This window comes from Ambystoma mexicanum, chromosome 6p, assembly GCF_040938575.1.
Source record: "Ambystoma mexicanum isolate Mex_15411 chromosome 6p, UKY_AmexF1_1, whole genome shotgun sequence".
In the NCBI taxonomy this organism is placed as follows: Eukaryota; Metazoa; Chordata; class Amphibia; order Caudata; family Ambystomatidae; genus Ambystoma; species Ambystoma mexicanum.
The window spans coordinates 1,253,831,116-1,253,849,412 of record NC_090935.1 but is presented as its reverse complement, the minus strand read 5'-3'; the positions used below and the strand labels follow the sequence as shown (position 1 = coordinate 1,253,849,412).

The 18,297-nt window shown below is 44.0% G+C and overlaps 1 protein-coding gene across 5 annotated transcripts in view; it reads left to right on the top strand.

Moving 5' to 3' along the window:
• Nucleotides 1-18,297, top strand: part of VPS13A (vacuolar protein sorting 13 homolog A) — a 2,994,934-nt gene that overhangs the window by 827,674 nt on the left and 2,148,963 nt on the right. For all 5 annotated transcript variants that reach the window (XR_011280366.1, XR_011280367.1, XM_069625905.1 and 2 more), the window contains exon 23: nt 7,279-7,408. Coding sequence is in view for 3 of the 5 variants with exons in the window: in XM_069625905.1 (XP_069482006.1) it covers nt 7,279-7,408 (130 nt within the window). In the remaining 2 variants the exon portion in view is untranslated. The remainder of the gene's footprint in view (nt 1-7,278; nt 7,409-18,297) is intronic.

Here is an 18,297-nt window from a genome sequence, read left to right as displayed (position 1 = left end):
CCCTCGGTCGCGCAGGATCGTCTGTGGTGGGCCGTCGAAGGCAATCTGATGAAGGGGGCTTCATTTTGTCTACCCTGGCCAGAGGTGACGATCGTGACGGACGCATCCCTCATGGGATGGGGAGCTCATGCTAACGAGTTGACAGTCAGCGGTCGTTGGTCTCCGTCGGAGTCCAGACTCCAAATCAGTCTGTTGGAGCTGAGGGCCGTCAGGCTAGCCCTGAAGGCTTTTCTGCCATCTGTGTGGGGGAAGACTGTCCTGATTCTGACGGACAATACAGTGGCCATGCACTACCTCAACAAAAAGGTGGGGGAAGGGTCTCTCCCTCTGTGCAGAGAGGCGATGCAGCTCTGGTTCTGGGCCATCCAGCAGGAAGTTTCGATCTCGGCAGTTCATCTGGCCAGAGACGAAAACGCAGCGGCGGACGCTATGAGCAGGCAGAGCACGGTCTCTCACGAGTGGGAGCTGGCTCGGGAGATTCTCCTGGAGATCTTCGCCCTTTGGGGGACCCCACAAGTGGATCTCTTCACCTCCAGTGTCAACCGGAAGTGCGAAAGATTCTGCTTGTGGGAATTTCCTGCAAGAGGAGCCTTAGGGGACACGTTCGTAGTGAAGTGGTCCTTCCCACTGCTGTACCCGTTTCCTCCAGTCCCTGTCATTTCGCAAGTGCTACGGAGGTTCGGTTCCCGAATGATCCTCATTGCTCCGGCATGGGCCAGGAGAACGTGGTACCCGGACCTTCTCGACATATCCATCTGCCCTCCACGCCGTCTTCCCTACTGAGACGATCTGCTCTCACGGGAGCGGGGGGTCAGGTTCTCCATCCAGAGGTCAAGTCCCTCAACCTTCATGCTTGGCTTCTGAAAGGTTGAGGTATAAGGATTGGGATCTCCCTGAAGACGTGATGGAGGTGTTGCTTTTGGCCAGAAGGCCAGCAACAAAGTCCCTGTACCGTTGCCGTCGGAGAAAGTTCTGCGACTTGTGCAGGGTTAAGAATGTGGATCCTTTTTCATGTGCCATTCCTGTGGTTCTGTCTTTTTTGCTTTTGTTAGCCCACAAGGGCCTGTAAGTGGGTACCATTAAGGGTTACCTGGCGGCGCTGTCCATATTTAAGCGCTTGTTTGAGGAGTGTTCTTATTTTAAAATTCCTTTGATTTCTCAGTTTCTGAAAGGGCTCGCTAATGTGTTCCCACCGTCACCTTTCCAGGTGCCCGGTTGTGATTTGAACCTGGTCGAAAATTCCTCATGCGAGCTCCGTTTGAGCCTTTACATTCTTGCCCTTTGAGACTGTTGACCTTGAAAACTGTATTTTTAGTTGCGGTTACTTCCGGGCGCAGAGTGAGTGAGTTGCAGGCACTTTCCGTTAAGCCACCCTTCACTGTGTTCCATAAGGACAGGGTTGTCCTTACGGTACGTCCTTCTTTTCTTCCGAAAGTTGTGTCGGAATTTCATTTAAGCCAGAAGGTCATTCTTCTGGCGTTCTATCCTCCTCTGCATCCCTGTAAGGAAGAGGAGAGGCTCCATAGGTTGGAGTGCTTTAAGTTTCTACATCTCACGTGTGTCCCTGGTCAGAGTGGACGATCAACTCTTTGTAGGATACGCTGGAACGCGTTTGGAACAAGCTGTTACTAAACAGACTTTGTCTAGATGGATTATATTGAAAATTTCTGAATGTTACCTCTTGGCAGGTAAGGACCCTCCGGTAGCCTTACGGGCCCATTCTACTAGAGGTGTGGCTGCCTCTACTGCCCTGCAGAGGCGTGTTCCCATTCGTAACATTTGTGAAGCAGCCACATGGGCCTCTGTCCATACTTTCGTTAAACACCACTCCTTGGATTCTATCCAAGGGCAAGATTTGGCCTTTGGCAAGGCGGTCCTCTATTCTGCAATGTAATTGGGCATTCTAAAATTCAAAATATTTTCCCACCTCCTAACGTTGGTACTGCTTTGGGAGTCTGTCATAGATGTGGAATACGTCAGAGGCACCAATCCCTTCGAAAAACAAGTTACTTTCTTACCTGGTAACGTTCTTTCGATGGGATGTTCCGACGACGTATTCCACATCGCTCCCTCCCTAACTGCCCCTCTACAGAATTTCTTAAGCAATTGCAGCTTTCGTTTCCGCAAGGCTTTCTGTAGTCATTCTGGCAGAAGATTGGTGCCACACGTTCTGGGGAAAAAACTACAACTGAGGCTACGTGCGTCCTACATATAACATCGGGTGACGTAAGCAGGACGCAGAAAATTTTCCAAAGCAGCACAGCTGTGGTGATTACCTGTCATAGATGTGGAATACGTCATTGGAACATCCCATCGAAAGAATGTTACCAGGTAAGAAAGTAACTTGTTCATTGCCTTTCAACTTTGAGAAAGGCTGATTTTGCTGTCTATATGCTGTCAGTATGCTGTCAATATGGCGAGACTCTTGGCTTGGGCAATGCATGTTCTCTTCTTCAAATATATATACGCTTTATAACTTCTTGAAAGGTAGGCCATGTTAAAGTAAAGAAAAAGATTCAGTCTTTCTTTAGGAGTCACAATGAGGCACACGCGACCACTTCTTGATTTAGTTTTCAGAGTATAAAATTTAGCATTAAATTGTATTCCCATATAAGGTGAAGTATAGCGTTCAGTCCTCTTTTGGGGATTACAATTGGGCACATGCAACCACTCCTTCAGATAGGGACAGTCTTTTAAAGGTTGAACAATGGGTTTACGCAGCGCTTGCTTTACTTGCGAGTAAAGGATTTTCATATTATACGCAAGTGTTACGTTTCCTTTGTTCCGGTATTAGTTTCAACTTACTTTAAATCATATGCAGGTCAATAAGGAACTGGATACTGTTGCCGGCAATGCTCGTGCATGGTTTAGATGGTAATAACCGAAAATATTGTAAATAAAAAAACGAATGGTTGAAATGTTCAGATTTCAGCTTTACCAAAATTATGTACAGCGGAAAATGCCGAACATTTAAACTATTTGGTTTCATTTTAGCGAGCAACAGAAGCAGGGGGCTCGCCCTGCACCCTTGTTCGCTATAATGGAATCAGGGATGGCGGGTGTATCCCCCACATCCAAAATAACAAAGTTTTGGGGGGAAATAAGGACCCTGCAGCGCCGGTTCACATCCACCGAAGTGAAGGGAACAGATGCTGCAGGGACTAGGCGGCATACGGTGAGGTGTGCCGCCAAAACAAAGAAAGGGGGAGGGGAGAGCAGGGTGTGGAAAAGCCATTTAGTAGTGGCTTGATTATTTCAAATACAAACTTTTAAAATGCACATTTTCATCTTTGAAATGTTTGTATTCAAAATAATTACGTACATCCGTATTACAACACCGTGCTTCACTCACCGGCTTTTGTAACACACAACTTCTGCCATGGCTTCTACTGCTTCTGGCTTCTTAGGAACCCACACCCTTCATCTGTGAAGGTGTCTTCGGTCAGGCCACTTGTTTTTGGGCCCGCTCTCGCTCCTGAGACCCACCGCTTGAGAACTGCTCCTCGCCTCAGTCTCCAAAATGCTCAATACACAGCAACCACGGCATTCAGGCTCACACTGCACTTCAGAGTTTGAGGGAACAGGACCCTCTCATAACAAGCATATGAAATCTGATGTCTCCACGTTCCGGCGTCCCTCTTGTTTTCCCACTTCTGCTTGGTATGCCAGCCTTGTGCCTTCTTTCTTCTTCTACTACTACTACTGCTACAGCTTGCATTCCCGTCACAGTTCCAGCTCTTTCCTCTCACCAGAGGGAGCCTTTTATGCCTCTTAAGCTCTTTCAGGTGTGGGCTGTTAAGCTTAATTGCTTGACTGTTGCAACTGCATGCCTCTTCAGCTTTCTTCCTTGTCCAAGTACTCCTGGGATTATGGGACTTGTAGACCCCTTCAGCAAACGTGTTTCTTTGAATAATTGAGTTAATTTTAAGTAGAGATTTATTTCCCATAAAATCAGTAAAAGATGGCTTGTTAGCATGGGCTGTTGGAGAGGAAAACATTGGATCCTTTTACGTTATACCTTTGGAAGTAAAGAGGGTGTTTATCCGGAGATATCTTGAATGGTCTTTCTGTTAATAAAGGCTTGCTCAGATTGAACAGAGCTTGTACCCTAGGTCACAGATCTTATGTGGGTCAGGGGCATTATAATGGCAATATGCCATTACCTGTTTTGGCAGTCCAGAAAGGAACTTTCTTTTAAAGGACAAATACTGTGTCTTCTCCGACAGGATCTCCTCATAACCCTGGGCTTTGTCTCCTCCCAGGTGATCCTCCGGCAGTACACCACCCCAAGGTCCGGATCAAGAAGTGTCTGCCTTTCCCTGGCCACATGGGAGGCAACTTTAGGGTTTCAGTGAGGGATCCATAGGATTCTTCACACCACCATGATATCAGTTGATGCTGCGAAAGCATTTTACAAGGTTGAGTGGGCCTTTATGATTATGAGGACAGTCATGCAAAAACAGGCCTGGGTCTGAAATGGACAGCAGGGGCTTGAGCGCTTCATAGAAACAGAACAGCGGGGGGGTAATTAACAGGGTGGTGTCATCGATATTCTCCCTGAGTCGCGGTACACAGCAGGGCTGCCTACTTTTTTCTGCTGCTTCTCTTTGCCTTAACCTTGGAGCCTCTGGCCCGGGCCATACGGAAGAATGAGGACATATAGATATTGGGGACATTAAGTAATGTATAAACTGGCCCTAGTTGCTGACAGCGTTTTAGCGTATGTCGTGCATCCAGAAACCTCGATTCAGGCGTTGACCCCATACGTAAATCTCATACGTTGGTGCAGTGCTTCATCTTGAGCAAAATTCTGGGGTTGAGGATATTCAGCAAGCCAGATTTAGTGTCGGCTATATGTGGAGTTGTCCAAAGCTCCAGGCACTCAAATCTGCTTCATTCTCCCCTTGATCACACTCCCCCATTCTCTTATTTTATAACCACTCATTGGTGTATTCCTTCCCCCCCTTCCCTGTTTTGATCACCTACTTTGCCACGGTAAGCAGTGTTCTTCTCCAGCTCAGAGCTGTGACCTTTCCCTCTCCTTCACCCCTTTGGGCACAGCTGTTTTCCCCTCTCCAGATCTCTCCCATCTTTCGCGCCTAGAAACACTTGTGTGCAGGCACGTTATAAATTACCTATCATATCATATCACCTGCAGGGTGCAAGGCTTCAGCCTTTCTGTCATGCCCCGGACAGGGGAAGGAAATGGTGATACCCTGGGTTGGTATGTTTTTGCATCTAGAAGCCTGCCACTATGGGCTGCGAATGCTTCCTGTGCCCTAGCCAAATATTTGCATACCTTGTGAATTATTATGGAAGTGGCTGAAATTCTGCTCATTCCCGACATATAGGGCTTCTAACAGATAAAATTCTTCGAACAGTTTCTTCATCTTGTTAAATTCCCTTTCTCACTGAGGTAAGTTTGTCAAGGCTTTCAAACTAGCACTGGGCTACCTGTCTGCTGTTTTGAGCTTCATAAGGACCACTGAACAAGGCTTGTTCTTTTCCATCCCCACTGTTAGGCAATTGTTCCTGGGATTGTCAAACCAGTTTGCTCTATCAGTTGGTTTCTGTGTGGGATTCAAATTGTGCTTGGACATTTCTCATGGTGGTTCTTGCATTTGTAATTTAAGGGTTGCTGCACCTTAATGTGATTTAACTGGTGGCCATCACATCTTCTAGGTGGGTGAGTGATCTCCAGGCTCAATATGTTCAACCTTGCTACCTTGTTTTTTTTCTCCAAGGACACGGTAGCTCTAAGAGTGACAGTCCTTCCTTCCCAATGTTGTCAGACTTTACCCTTTCTCCGAAAATTATTACTATTTTTTACGCTCCACCTCTTCCATCTAAGGTGGAGAAAAGGGTTCCCCCTCTAGACACTGTGGGAGCCCACAATTGTATGTTTTTTGGACAAGGGACATAAGGAAGATGACCAGTTCTGTTAGTTACGCTGGTGCCCGGATGGGCTGGGCTGTTGCTAAGCAGACACTATCCAGATTGTTTGTCCTTTGATATGATAGGTTATTTATAACGCGCTTAATACCCAGCGGTTTCTAAGCGCGGACCTGGGGATCGAACCTGTGTTGCTCCGTGTCGTCTTGCTTCCAAGGCGAGCATGTTGCCCCTGAGCTATCCTCCCGAGACAAATTCCGGAGTGCTCCAATGTGGACAGGAAGTATGTGCCATTATATCGGAGGCCTGACAGCTACCTGAGCCTTGCAAGAGGGGTAGGCCTGTTCTTGATAACTATCAAGCAGTTATGTGGGCTTCTCTGCACCCTTTTGCAAAGCATTGCTGCCTGGATTCTTTATTGGGTCGGGATGGCTGCTTTAATTATACAGTGCCCCAGAGTTAGCCAGCTGTATGGTGTTGTTTATCGCCTTCTTTCTCCAAGTCGTGTACTGCTTTTGGAGTCTAAAATGAGGAATCTGTGTTAAGAAGCAATTCATTAGAAGTACACATTTCTCAATTTGTAGTAATGTTGCTTATGATGGATTAGTCCTTGCTCCCACAGATTCAACGATACACTCCCAACCTACCCCCATTACGGATGGCTTCTACACCTCTTGCAGTTGTGTAGTTCATCAGTGGCTTAGTAAGAAGGGAAGACAGAACATAGCTCCCATGGGGTGCATTTATTTGCATATATTCCATCCACGACGTTGCATCCAGAGTCATTGGTGGCAACCAGGCTGAGTGACTGCCTGGCGAATACATTACTAAGTTGAGAAATCTGTGGGCGCATTGAATAATCCATCAAGAAGAACATTACTGAGAGGTAAGTAATTTGTTCTGCTAGTTTGCTGCCTTGCAGGCTCGTTGAACAAAGTACTTTCCTTAGACATAATTATTTCGTGACAATTAATTGCAATCTTTAAAGATCGATGTGAGTTTAATAGTTGATCCAAAAAGCATATTTATTTTTGTTGTGAATTAGTTGAATGTTTGTCCTGCTAGCTGTGTGCACTAGTTCAGAAAGATTATATGATTGAAGCCTGCAATTTATCATTGTTACAGTGCAATGAAATGAAATAATTAAGTTGGCATTTTGTATCCTGCTTCTTGACACAGTCCACCCTCTAAGCGTGGGATCCGGATTCAAACCTGTGCTGCTCTGTGGTGTTTTGTTTCTAAGACAAGAGCGTTGCCTTTGGGCTATCCCCCCATCATTATCCTATGATGGTACTAATATTGCACAGAGCAGTACTTACTACAATAGCAATGCACATCATGATTTTGATAGCAGCACATTTGTAATGAAATTACTTTTTTTAACAGATTTAAAGTTTATGGACAGCTGCCTTTACTTTCTGTGCGCATATCGGACCAGAAACTGAAAGGAATTCTTGAATTAATTGACAGTATTCCTAAACCAGAAAAGCCTCCTCCTTCGCCTCACAAAACCCAGGTATGTCTTTATCAAATCCAGATTACATACATACATGTGTTCTATTGTTCACATTAGAATAGTGTTGCACGTAACCATAAGCACATTCAATGTTTTTAAGATTTGTATTTAACATTTTTAAGGGTAGATAAGTAAGTATTTGAGAATACATTTTTTAGATACGAGTTATGTTAATGATGTAAATAAAGGCCTCATTTAGTTCCGAGGAAAATCAACACTTTCCACTGTCACAGATGGCCTCGAGTACACCAACTCCCAGAGATGGTTCAAGGGTTTTATCTTTTTTATGTTTAGACAAGGGCTGTAAGGGTGTCCCTTTCTCTAATTTAGGATTGGGCATCCCCACCCTAACCAAGGCATCCCTTAATTCCAGACTGGTGCTAGGGATCCGTAACCCTGACTGCCTAAAAGCTATGTGTCTTCTCGTGATGGCCTAAAGGCAAACACCTTAGCTGCATAGATTTCCTCTGGGAACAATCTAAGGGTTCCTCTTTAGGATGATTCAAGGTTTGTGACTTCCAGAAACTCAGACCCCACTCTTTCATGTCATTCTATTACCATGTGTTCCTTTCACCATATTTCTCTGTCCCTCTACCTTACTCGACATCGCTTAGCTCCTTATCCACCCACCATCTCCCTTCTCTCTCCCTATCTACCGCCAACCTCTAATCTTACTTCCTGCTACTTTCTCCTTTTCCCCCGTCTGCACATTACTACTTCTACTCCCCTCTCCACACTATTTTCCACTCCATAATTCTACTACTCTCAAAACTGCCACTACTCTTCACACTACTACTCTCCACACTACTTCTGCTCTTCCCACACTACTACTGCTCTTCCCTCTCCACACTACTACTTCACTCTGACCCTCAACCACACCTCCTTTCACTCTGTCAGATTCTCACTCACTCCCTACTCTTCCCTACCACACCATTCACACCCATGCTGATACACCCTCAAATTCCATTTTTTCTCAGCAACCAATACATCATGTTGAACTCACCTGAATAATCCTCCACACTCAGCTGCACTGTCCTTCCCCCTGCCTACTCTCGTGGCCTACCACTGCCTCTTCTGACTTCTCCTATGCAACCCACAACTTCCTGCTTCGCATGTCTCCTTTTATTCCCTTTCTTTCCCCAATTGGCTATCTTACCCTACTGGTCCCAAGGGTCAATCTTTCCCTATTCTTACATCCCGGAAGGTGGTATTATCGGCAAAAGACATAAACAGTAGGTCTAAGCCCTGACCTTTTCTCATGTGTGGGTTCATCTGGGTTTTGCAATAGTGGCCTGTGCTCATGATTAATGCACTTCGTCTGTTTGTGTGAGGGTATCTCAGGCTCTCTTAAGCCCTTCGGTTTGGCTGCAGAGCTGTTCCTCATCTCCATAACAGGTGAACGTAATGTCTCTAGGCATTTTGGAGCTTTCTGCACGCATGCTCGTTTTTGTGATGTTCTGTTGCGCTATGTTGCAGAGTGGATTCCCTTCAGGCCATAACCGGCTTCAGTGAGTTGATACCAGGCCCCTCGGCTGTGTTAATATTTGGGTGGTGTTTGGGCTTTAATACGCTTTTTGCGCATGGCCATGTAGTTTCCTGGAAAAGACAGAAAGAAACTGACCAGCACTGCGTGAGACAGGTATTGGGTGATTGATAGTGGTACTCTACACAAGCAAACTGGCACTAAAATGGGGCAGGAATTGGGGCCCTTCAAACTGCCACCATCCCCCTCTGGGGTAGGGCTGGCTCCCCCTGCCACCCTGGTAGGCCTCCCACCCTAGTCTGAGAGGGGTTCCCGTCTCCTCTTGACAGGGTCAGGAGACTGACCCTGTCACACCACATACTGTGAATAATATAATATGCAGATAAAACATCTGTGCAGCTCAATCCATCACTGGCCCTCCCATGCCACATATTAGCAGCCACAATTCAGTATTGTATATACATGAGAAGTGTGGCAGTGGAGATGGTTTAAACGTATAGTGAGGATTGTCTCTACAGAAGTTGATAAAAAAAAAAAGACCAAGTACGTAAATATCTTGGAGACTGATCAAATAACATGGCTGTCATTTTTTCTGTTGCTGCTGTTTTCCAGATATGTCCCCTCAACCCCCACACCACCACTTTTGAAATGCCTGCCCCTCTTGGCTTTTCCAACATTGTGACAGTGTTATTTTGGCTGATGTATGCAGATTTGATAATATACATTGCAGGGCACCTAGAGCCTGGATATAATGTTTCCTCCATATCATCCAATGGTACCAGCAGGATATCGATAGGTATTTGCAAGCCACAAATCTATTTTTGTAATGGATTATTTTCTCCTATGATTTCCTCATCTATGACATTCTGTCTCCAGTATTGCTAATCTTTGGAAAGGTTTCCCCCACCAGGTGTGTAGCACAGCTCTGTGTCTGTTCCTCCGACGCCTTTGCACACCCCCTACCTGAAATGATGTCAGGGCCAGTATATATAGAGGTGCTGCGCCCATGAAATCAGTTCTTTTTTAGAGCACACTTGGTTTGCTTCTGAAACACTGCTACTCAAGTTTTGCTACTCCGGCAAAGACCTCTGACTTCATGCCCTGTGCAGACTGCAGTCAGTAAATGTTTTTTTTCCCCACCCACAGGATCTGTCTATACTCTCCAAGACTGTGGTTCATGTCAGTGGATGCATACGAAGGATCACTGGGAACAGGTGTTGAAGTTCTTCACCTTTTCACTTAAAGAAAGACAGCAAGCTATCTTGTTTCAGGTTACAGGGTGCGGAGCGCACGGTCGGAAGATTTGTCCCTGCCAGAAAGGAGAAGAAGCCCTGCAAGAGGTCACTTCACCAATTAGTTCCTCTCTGCACCACAAATCTTCATCATAGGAGTCACCAATACAGCAATTACCAGGAAGCGGCTCAGCAGGTGCGATTTCCCTCCAAGTCCTACAGCCCGGAAGAACTTTCGGCTTTCAGGATGAAGATGCTTGACATCTTGGCCAAGGCCCCGCCAGCTTCGGCCCGGCACTGCCATCAGGGCTCACCATGCTTGCAAAAGACAGCAGCAACATTGCGAAGGACTGTGAACGCACGCCTAATGGCTCGGGCCTAGTTCCTCTGGCGAAGACCAGTCCCTGCATCGACCTAGGGCCACTTTGTCGGCCCCCTCTACCTTTGTATAATTAGCACCAGATCACATCTGAGTATGCCCCTTTATGTCAACGATCGGAGGCATGTTCATTGAGGAGGATGACCTATTCTTTTTGGGATGGATCCCATATGCCCTTGAGAGGTCATGGACTTCCCAGTGAAGTTCTATGGTGAGGGGGAAGGACTGTTGGAGCTAGTCTCCAACTTGCAGGAGGCCAGTTGTCTGTATGCATTCTGTGAGTTGGACATTTCACCGGCGGTGACTTCCGGGAAGGCTCAGACCTCATTCCGTTGCCTGATAGTCAAGTTGGTGGAGACCTAGGATTGTCAGATGCTTCCAGGCTGAAAGTTCAGTTTGAGCTTAATGACATCGTGAATGAAGGTCCTTGCAAGGAAATTTTACTGCCCTTCAACTTGGCAGTTGAGACTCCAGCACTAGAAGCCTGGGAATAGCATGCCTCCACCTCTGCGGCTGACCGAGACATGGCAAAGAAACACCACCGGACTCCTTCAGACCCGGTCTTTTGTCCACCTACACCACCGTGAGTGCTTGTGGGTTCAGGCTGCAACTGCAAACCTCAGAGCATCCACTTTTGTAAATAACTTGGGAACAGATCTTATAACATGGTTGTAATTTGTTCTATTGCCACTATTTCCCAGATATCCCCCATATTACGTATATAATGCCGGACCCTCCAGGCTTTCCCAAAATTTAGCCAGTGATATATTGGGTGTTGAAAGCAGATGGGTTAATAACTATTGCCGGGCAGCCAGAACCTGGATATAATTCTTCTTCCATCACTTCCCAAATAGGTTTCCCAAAGGAACCAAAGCGCGCCGATCAGCACAATAGGACTGGAGTAACCTGTGTGTCTCTAACACAGCGGCAACCTTAACAACATTCTGTGCCTGAAAGAAACTTCCAGTGTCTATTCAGGGACCCAGGAATCCCAACACAGGAATCTGAGATTTGCAAGTAATCCTCCTTCTCACCCAGCGACACCAATGGCGAAACAGGAGAGCAACTAAGAAACAACAGAATAAGATGAAAAATTAAAAGATGAGACTTTTTCGAATCTCTATTAACAAACACCTGGACGCAGACCCAAGCAACCAGGCCATCTAATTTTGCAAATTAGTAAGTGACTACAAGGGTCAGTCCACCCACTCCACAGGACCGTCTGTTTCTGGAAACAAGGTCACACGTTCTTTATACCACTGTTAGAGGTACAGGGACTATGAGGTCCATTTGCCCTGAGGAAGGCTCAACATAGATGCTGCTAACATTGGCAAAAGCCAAAACTTGTCTTTAGTGCCCATCTTTTTGAACAGACCTATATGAGCACTGATCTAGAATGTCTAAATTTAGGGACATACACGTTGGCAGATTAGAAACATGTTCGTGTACTGATCATGGAACAGAACAGATAAATAACCAGGAATAGGTATCCTGTTCTGTTTAAAGTAGTAAAAAAAGTCTACTACATAGAAACACTAATGATTTTCCTGATCTAAATCTATGCGTTTCTTGTGTTTCAAAACTTTAAATCTTCTTTTGTTTATCGTTTCACTTTTGTATTGGTGTACATATGGAATTGTGATAACCTAATTTTATATATATTTTTGTTGTTTTTTTACTTCAATCTTTAGAAATTGTTATTGTAGCATGTATTTGTGAATATTTATTGCATTATTATTAAATGTTAAACTCCAGACATCGTTTTATGCTTTCTGACTTATGAACTTTTTTTAAGTACAGAACAGTTCTTACAATGAACAATGACAGAAAATTGTGCTGTCTGTAGTGTGGATTCCCTTTTCTCTTTGTCCAATATTGTATACTGCACCGAATCGACACTGACACCAAGGGGCAACCCTATATTTTGTGCATCTCCTTGGCATTATCCAGCAAAGGTGGGCCTCCTATCACGTTCAGGGGAAGGTACACATTCAAAATCAGCACTCTCAACCTTCATTCCTGGCTGCTGAGAGGCTAAGGTGTAAAAAGTCGTTTCTATAGGACAGCGTCTTGGATGTGCTTCTTTCTAACTGGAGGCCCACCATTAAATCAATCTATGGCGCAGATGGCATAAGTTTAAGTCTTTGTGTTGGGAGAGATTTGAATGCCTTCCTCTGTCCTATTGCCTCTTTTTTGCACGTTCTCTTTCCTTAGCCTGGCAAATCCATCGGTGGCTACATTAGCTAACACTTAAACTAGTGCTAAACAAATGATCAAATTCACATAGCTCAGCTTCTTCTGCTTGGCAATCCTTCAACCGCACTAACTTTAAGTTATGCATCTTTTATATTTTTTGGTATATTCAAACCGTTATACAAAAAACAAACGATAAATAAATCCATATGTTTTGAATATTACTAAAATGCAATCGTACAATAAAACAATATGATAATCCTTAAAAAACCACCCCACTCCTTAAAAGAGCCCAGTTTCACCTAATATAGAATATATCTTTTTTATAAAGTGTACAAGTGCTGTAATCATCCTAAAATGATTTCCATGTAGTAACTGATGCCAAAATTCTGTTGATCGTAATAATTAAATATTACAAACTAATGTAAAAATAAATATATACTGTGACAGGTTTTATAACACAAACAAAATTAGGTGTTTCAATGTTTCTAACTCATTGTGCATTCCGCATATGCAACATCTATGTTCCATCGGAATCCACCTACTGGGTCCCCAGACTTCCAGAGTGTGTAGTTGATGTAGTCATAGTCTCATAACACAAAATGGAAGTTAGGATCAGGGAAATGCTTTAAATGCAGCAGAATGGTACTGTGACCCCTTAACCGCATACTCTGTTAGAGAAGCATAGGTTGATAAAGCTCACTTTACATCAGCCAGTCATATTTGCATATTTTGCATTTCACTCTTTCGAGATTTGCTGCGAGCTGCTCTTCGTCACAACCAGAGGCATTTAGGGCCTCCATACATTCTTTTGTATAAACATTCAAAACACTAGATGACCCCTTTAGCACAATGTCCCCAAGGACTGTTATATCAAGCCGTTCCAGGGATTTAATATCTTATGGAGTATCCAGTGCTCCTGATAATATTTGGAAGTGTGAGTATTTTACTCCCTATTTTTTAAAGTTTGGGGGTAAAATTATTTTTAAGGAGTAAAAACGTAAGGCCAATTCCCAATAAGAGTATTTATAAGCAAGTAAAAATAGGTTTTAACTGAAAAAACGGAAATTATTTCGTAATATGTATTTCTTTGCACCTATTTATTCATGCACATTAAAAGATTCACGTTTACTTCTGCCAATCGGGCAGTTAAAATAGTGGTTTGTTCCTGTGGTACTACATGCACTAATGGTCTAAACATATCCATGGAGGTATGAAGGTGAACTCGGGCACAAGATTCTACATGTATTTTTCGTATTTTTTTGTTCAGCGTATTTGCCAATTTTTAGGGGGTAAAAGTGGTTGATACACCCCTTATCTCTAGGGCTCGGAGTATCATTAGTTTTTTGCAAACTACTAACAAAAAAACAGATTGAAGCCCCAATTCCAGTGTAACCTCTACATTGGGCATACATGCAGGAAGATTTAATTTTCTTTTCCACAGCAAACCTTCAAGGGTGTCTAGATTTATTTTCTTGGGTGCGTCCACTATTTCATAGTCGTACGTCCAAGAGGGTATCTTTATGTGCATAACAATTTACACAGGCAGTTGTGAAAATCTGCAACATTAATGTTTGGCTTTTTTCATTGGTGCCACAAGAGGGGATGACTTCTCTGCAAAGTATGTCTAACTCATTGATTGTGTTAACAGAATTGGCAATAGAATAGCCTAAATAGGTCATACACCTACAAATACTTAGTTTGTTTTCTTAAGTGAACCACCTATGTTGTTCCTGCATTCTACCCTTTTTAAAATCACAATGGCAGCTTTAGAGCTATTCATCCACAAGTTATTTAATAAGTAAATTTGCGTCTGGTTCAGCGCTCCCTGAAGTCCTACTCTTGTGTTATCTATTCGAATGATATCATCCGCAAAAGCCAAGAACTTAATGTGTTGATGCCCAGTCTTTGGTGGAAACAAACGTACCTTGTCCAGTTCCTCAGGCAGGTGTCACTGATGTACAAATTGAAAATGTATGCGCCCAAAATGTCCCTCTGCCTGGGACCCATTTCGGTACTGATCTTATTTGTAAGGTTTCTCTCCATATTCACCCTATCCTCTATAGATTAATTCTTATGCTCTTTAAGAGGCTGATGACATTCCACATCTCCACAGTTTATTCCACAACAAGTTACGATCTATAACATCAAACGCTGCACGTAGATTTAGAAACACAATATATAAGGGCAGATTGCTCTGAAGTCGGGATTGGTCTCTTAAAAGTTTTAAGAAAAAGCCATTTAAACTAGTCCCTAGTACCTTCCCCAAACCAGCCTAAAACATTGATCATTTCTTCAAGGACAGCACCTACTCTTCTAGGTGCTCCAAGACTAACGAAGCAAACATTTTGCTTGGAAAATCAAGCAACTCTATAGGGCAGTAGTTCAAGGGAGATTCATGATCTCCTTTATATATATATATATATATATATATATATATATATATATATATATATTTTTTTTTTTTTTTTTAATCGGTACAATATAGCTCATATGCGATGTTGCTGGTAATCTGCTTTCCACCTTCATCTGCTCATACAGAGACAGCAACACATTAGCCCACCGCTGACGGTCCCTTTTTAGTCCATCTGGTCCGGTCGGTGGCCCTAGAACTTTTACATGTACTAATAGTTCTCATATAATAAATCCTTCTGTAGCATGTGGGTCTTATATGGATTCACAGGCTCATGAACATTTCCCCATCGTCAGGCTGGGAATCCTCAGTAATATAAAGCAGCTTAGCTTTAAGCTCAAAACTGCATGTCGCTTGTATGGCCTATTGCTGTCACATTGGGCCATCTTCAGATCTGTGTCGTATGTTTTTGTGTCGGGTGTCCTCAGATCCAAGGGAAAAACATCAACTCCTTTAAAAACCCTCACTTAAGTATAAATCCTCTAAATCACCCAAACAGATTGGATTAATTAATGAAAGAACAAACAGGAACATTATGGGCTTGAAGACATATAATGGCCTTAGTACTAATACGAGGAAGAGGGGTTCAGAGGTAGTAAACTGTTGTGAGCAGTCTTTTTGTAATGACTAACACCTGAGCGGGACCTTTAAACATATAAAGACCTTTCAGGTGCAGGTGAGGAAGAAGCAGCAGGGAGAAGTAGAAGCTGAAGAGGCTGCTGTGGTGGCAGCAGGACGCCGTGCAGAAGATGTGGCAGAGGTCTGGACTCCTTGGCTATGCAAATAACCATTATGTGGGTAGCGATATTGAAGCCAGCCACCCTGTGAGAGAGAGAAGCTCTCTGCGCACTGTGAACTGCTCCGGTATTGAATTTTCACCAGAGATAGCACAGAGCTGCGAAAGCTGCATTGAAGGTAGGAGCGAGAGGCGGCAGCCCGACAGAAGCTGTCAGGCACAGAGGAGGCCCCGAAGACCGAAGCAGCAATACCAGTGAGTCAGGAGATGCCAGGGCATGCCAGTTAGTTGGCCTGAAGCAGTTGACCCTGGGCCGCTCCGCAAGTGACCACTAGATGATGATTATTTTGAATACCGAAAAATTTAATTAAGGCAAAATGGGCACAATTCGCCTACTGAGGGATTCTGCATAGGGGAATACTACCAAAGAAAAGTGATGCAGTAAACTGGGCGCAAATCTACTACTCAGGGATTTCAAATAGGGGTATATTGTAACCCGCATTGCCAAAGCCAAATAAAAGTGATAATAAAATGGACACTACTCTCATAGGGAGGGATTTCAATTGGGGGGACATTGTAATCCACATTGCGAAAACCAGAGAAGACAGTGATACCAAGGCAATTTGGATATAATACTCACCGAAAAATATATCCTGAGGGAGAAAGTTGCAAACCACATTGCCAGTAGCCAAAAGGTTGTATAGATGGAACTCAAAGACCACAGGAGCAGCACCCTCCTTATAAAAGGAATCGAGGGGGAGAGAACTGTAACCTGCCTTGCCTAAGGCATACAGACCAACAGGATTTGGAGGAAGATATAAGCCAAATGTTTTCGAAGTCAAAAGACTGATCAGAGAAGCAGATGTTTGTTCAAATCTCCCCATTAATTATTCTAGTGTGGAGAGTTTGGAACAAGCCTTACCCCAGAGTACAAATTGTAGTAGTAGTAGGAGTTGTATCCTGGCAGCGAGTAAACCAGGAAAGAAACACATTGTAGTTGGTCCTGGCAGACGAATATACCAGGGAAAAAAGGTTTTAAAGTACTGTAGTTGTGGTAAATGGTTGTGGTGGAAAAGAAGTGTCAATTCCATCATCTTGTTTTTGATGAACTGTTGCATAACCGATTGTTGAACAATCTTGGCTAAAGTGTTTCTTTTGAATGAACCATCCTGACTAGTGTTGCATATAAAGAAGTAGTATGATGTGCTAACAAGTGATTGATCTTTTCAGAAAAGAACACGTGCATTGGATTTCTGAGTTTATGGCTGGGGAAAGACTTTTGGTTTACCAAACAGGAGGTTGTGGAAACGTTAACAATTGTTTTGAAATGTGAGCAAACCTTTGGAAACGGGATAGTCACTTTCCCAAGTGAAGGATATATTGAATGGAAAAGACTTTGGGCATCATCATGAGTGGGCTATGCTTGCAGTAAATCTGCCGGGATACCGTCCATTGCAAATAGTGTTACCGCAACTCTGTCCGGCGCTATTTGCGCCGGATCCTGAGTTGTGGTTCAGCGGTAAATCCCCATTTACATTGGGTCCTTTAAACCCAATGGTGCATTTTTGTCACAGTTACCGCACGCTAATGGTAATTGCGCTGAAAATTGGCAGACAGTCGGCAGATTTACCCCCAGCTGAGAGCAGGAGGTGGAGCCCCAACTTTCCACACAACTCATAGTTGGGTGTAGCAGTAATGCGGCGGTGATGGTGTTACCGCTTTATTTTTACCGCTCTGCCCAACTTGTGATGAGGCCCTTTGTATCCTACATTGAGTGAAACTTTGTTATTGAGCAGAACTTTCTTGAAACTTAACTATGTTCCAGAGAATCCTGAATTGATCCAGGGGAAGGGAATCCAACTCTAGTCACAAGGATTCATTAGAACGTTTGAGTTTGAATTTGTCATTTTGTGCAGTTTAAAACAGCCAAACCATTCCTGTATAATTGTGCTGTATATTAGTGTGAGAGTCAAATCCCTTTTGGACATTAGGTAATTTTTCTTTAGCCTTAGTTTGTTAGGCAAGGATATCCTCCTTAGCCTACAGAAAGATGGCTTTTGCCTCTCCCCTTTTTATTTAATAAAACGGCAACTTGTGAGAAAACTATACCGATTTGTCTCTCCCACATTTCTGACCCCTCACAGTACTCCCTCTGACAAGAGGCTGAGGTCCTTTGGGACACTTCCAAGGGGAAGATACCGCAAAAGGCAAAGTCGTCCCAGGCTCCGACTTTTCCGTCAGCGAGCTTCATCAACCGGGTTGTCTATGACCACAAAGCCGATCTCTTAATCTGAAGGCCAGGCGATCGTCAACTGGTCAGGCACTGTTGACCGGCATGACTCTGTCAACAAAACTAAAGACTTTGTCTACCAAGTCCTCATCTACGGCATTGTCTACAGCCAGATCATCGTCGACTTCCATGAAGACACTGTCGACATCGTCCACCAAACTTG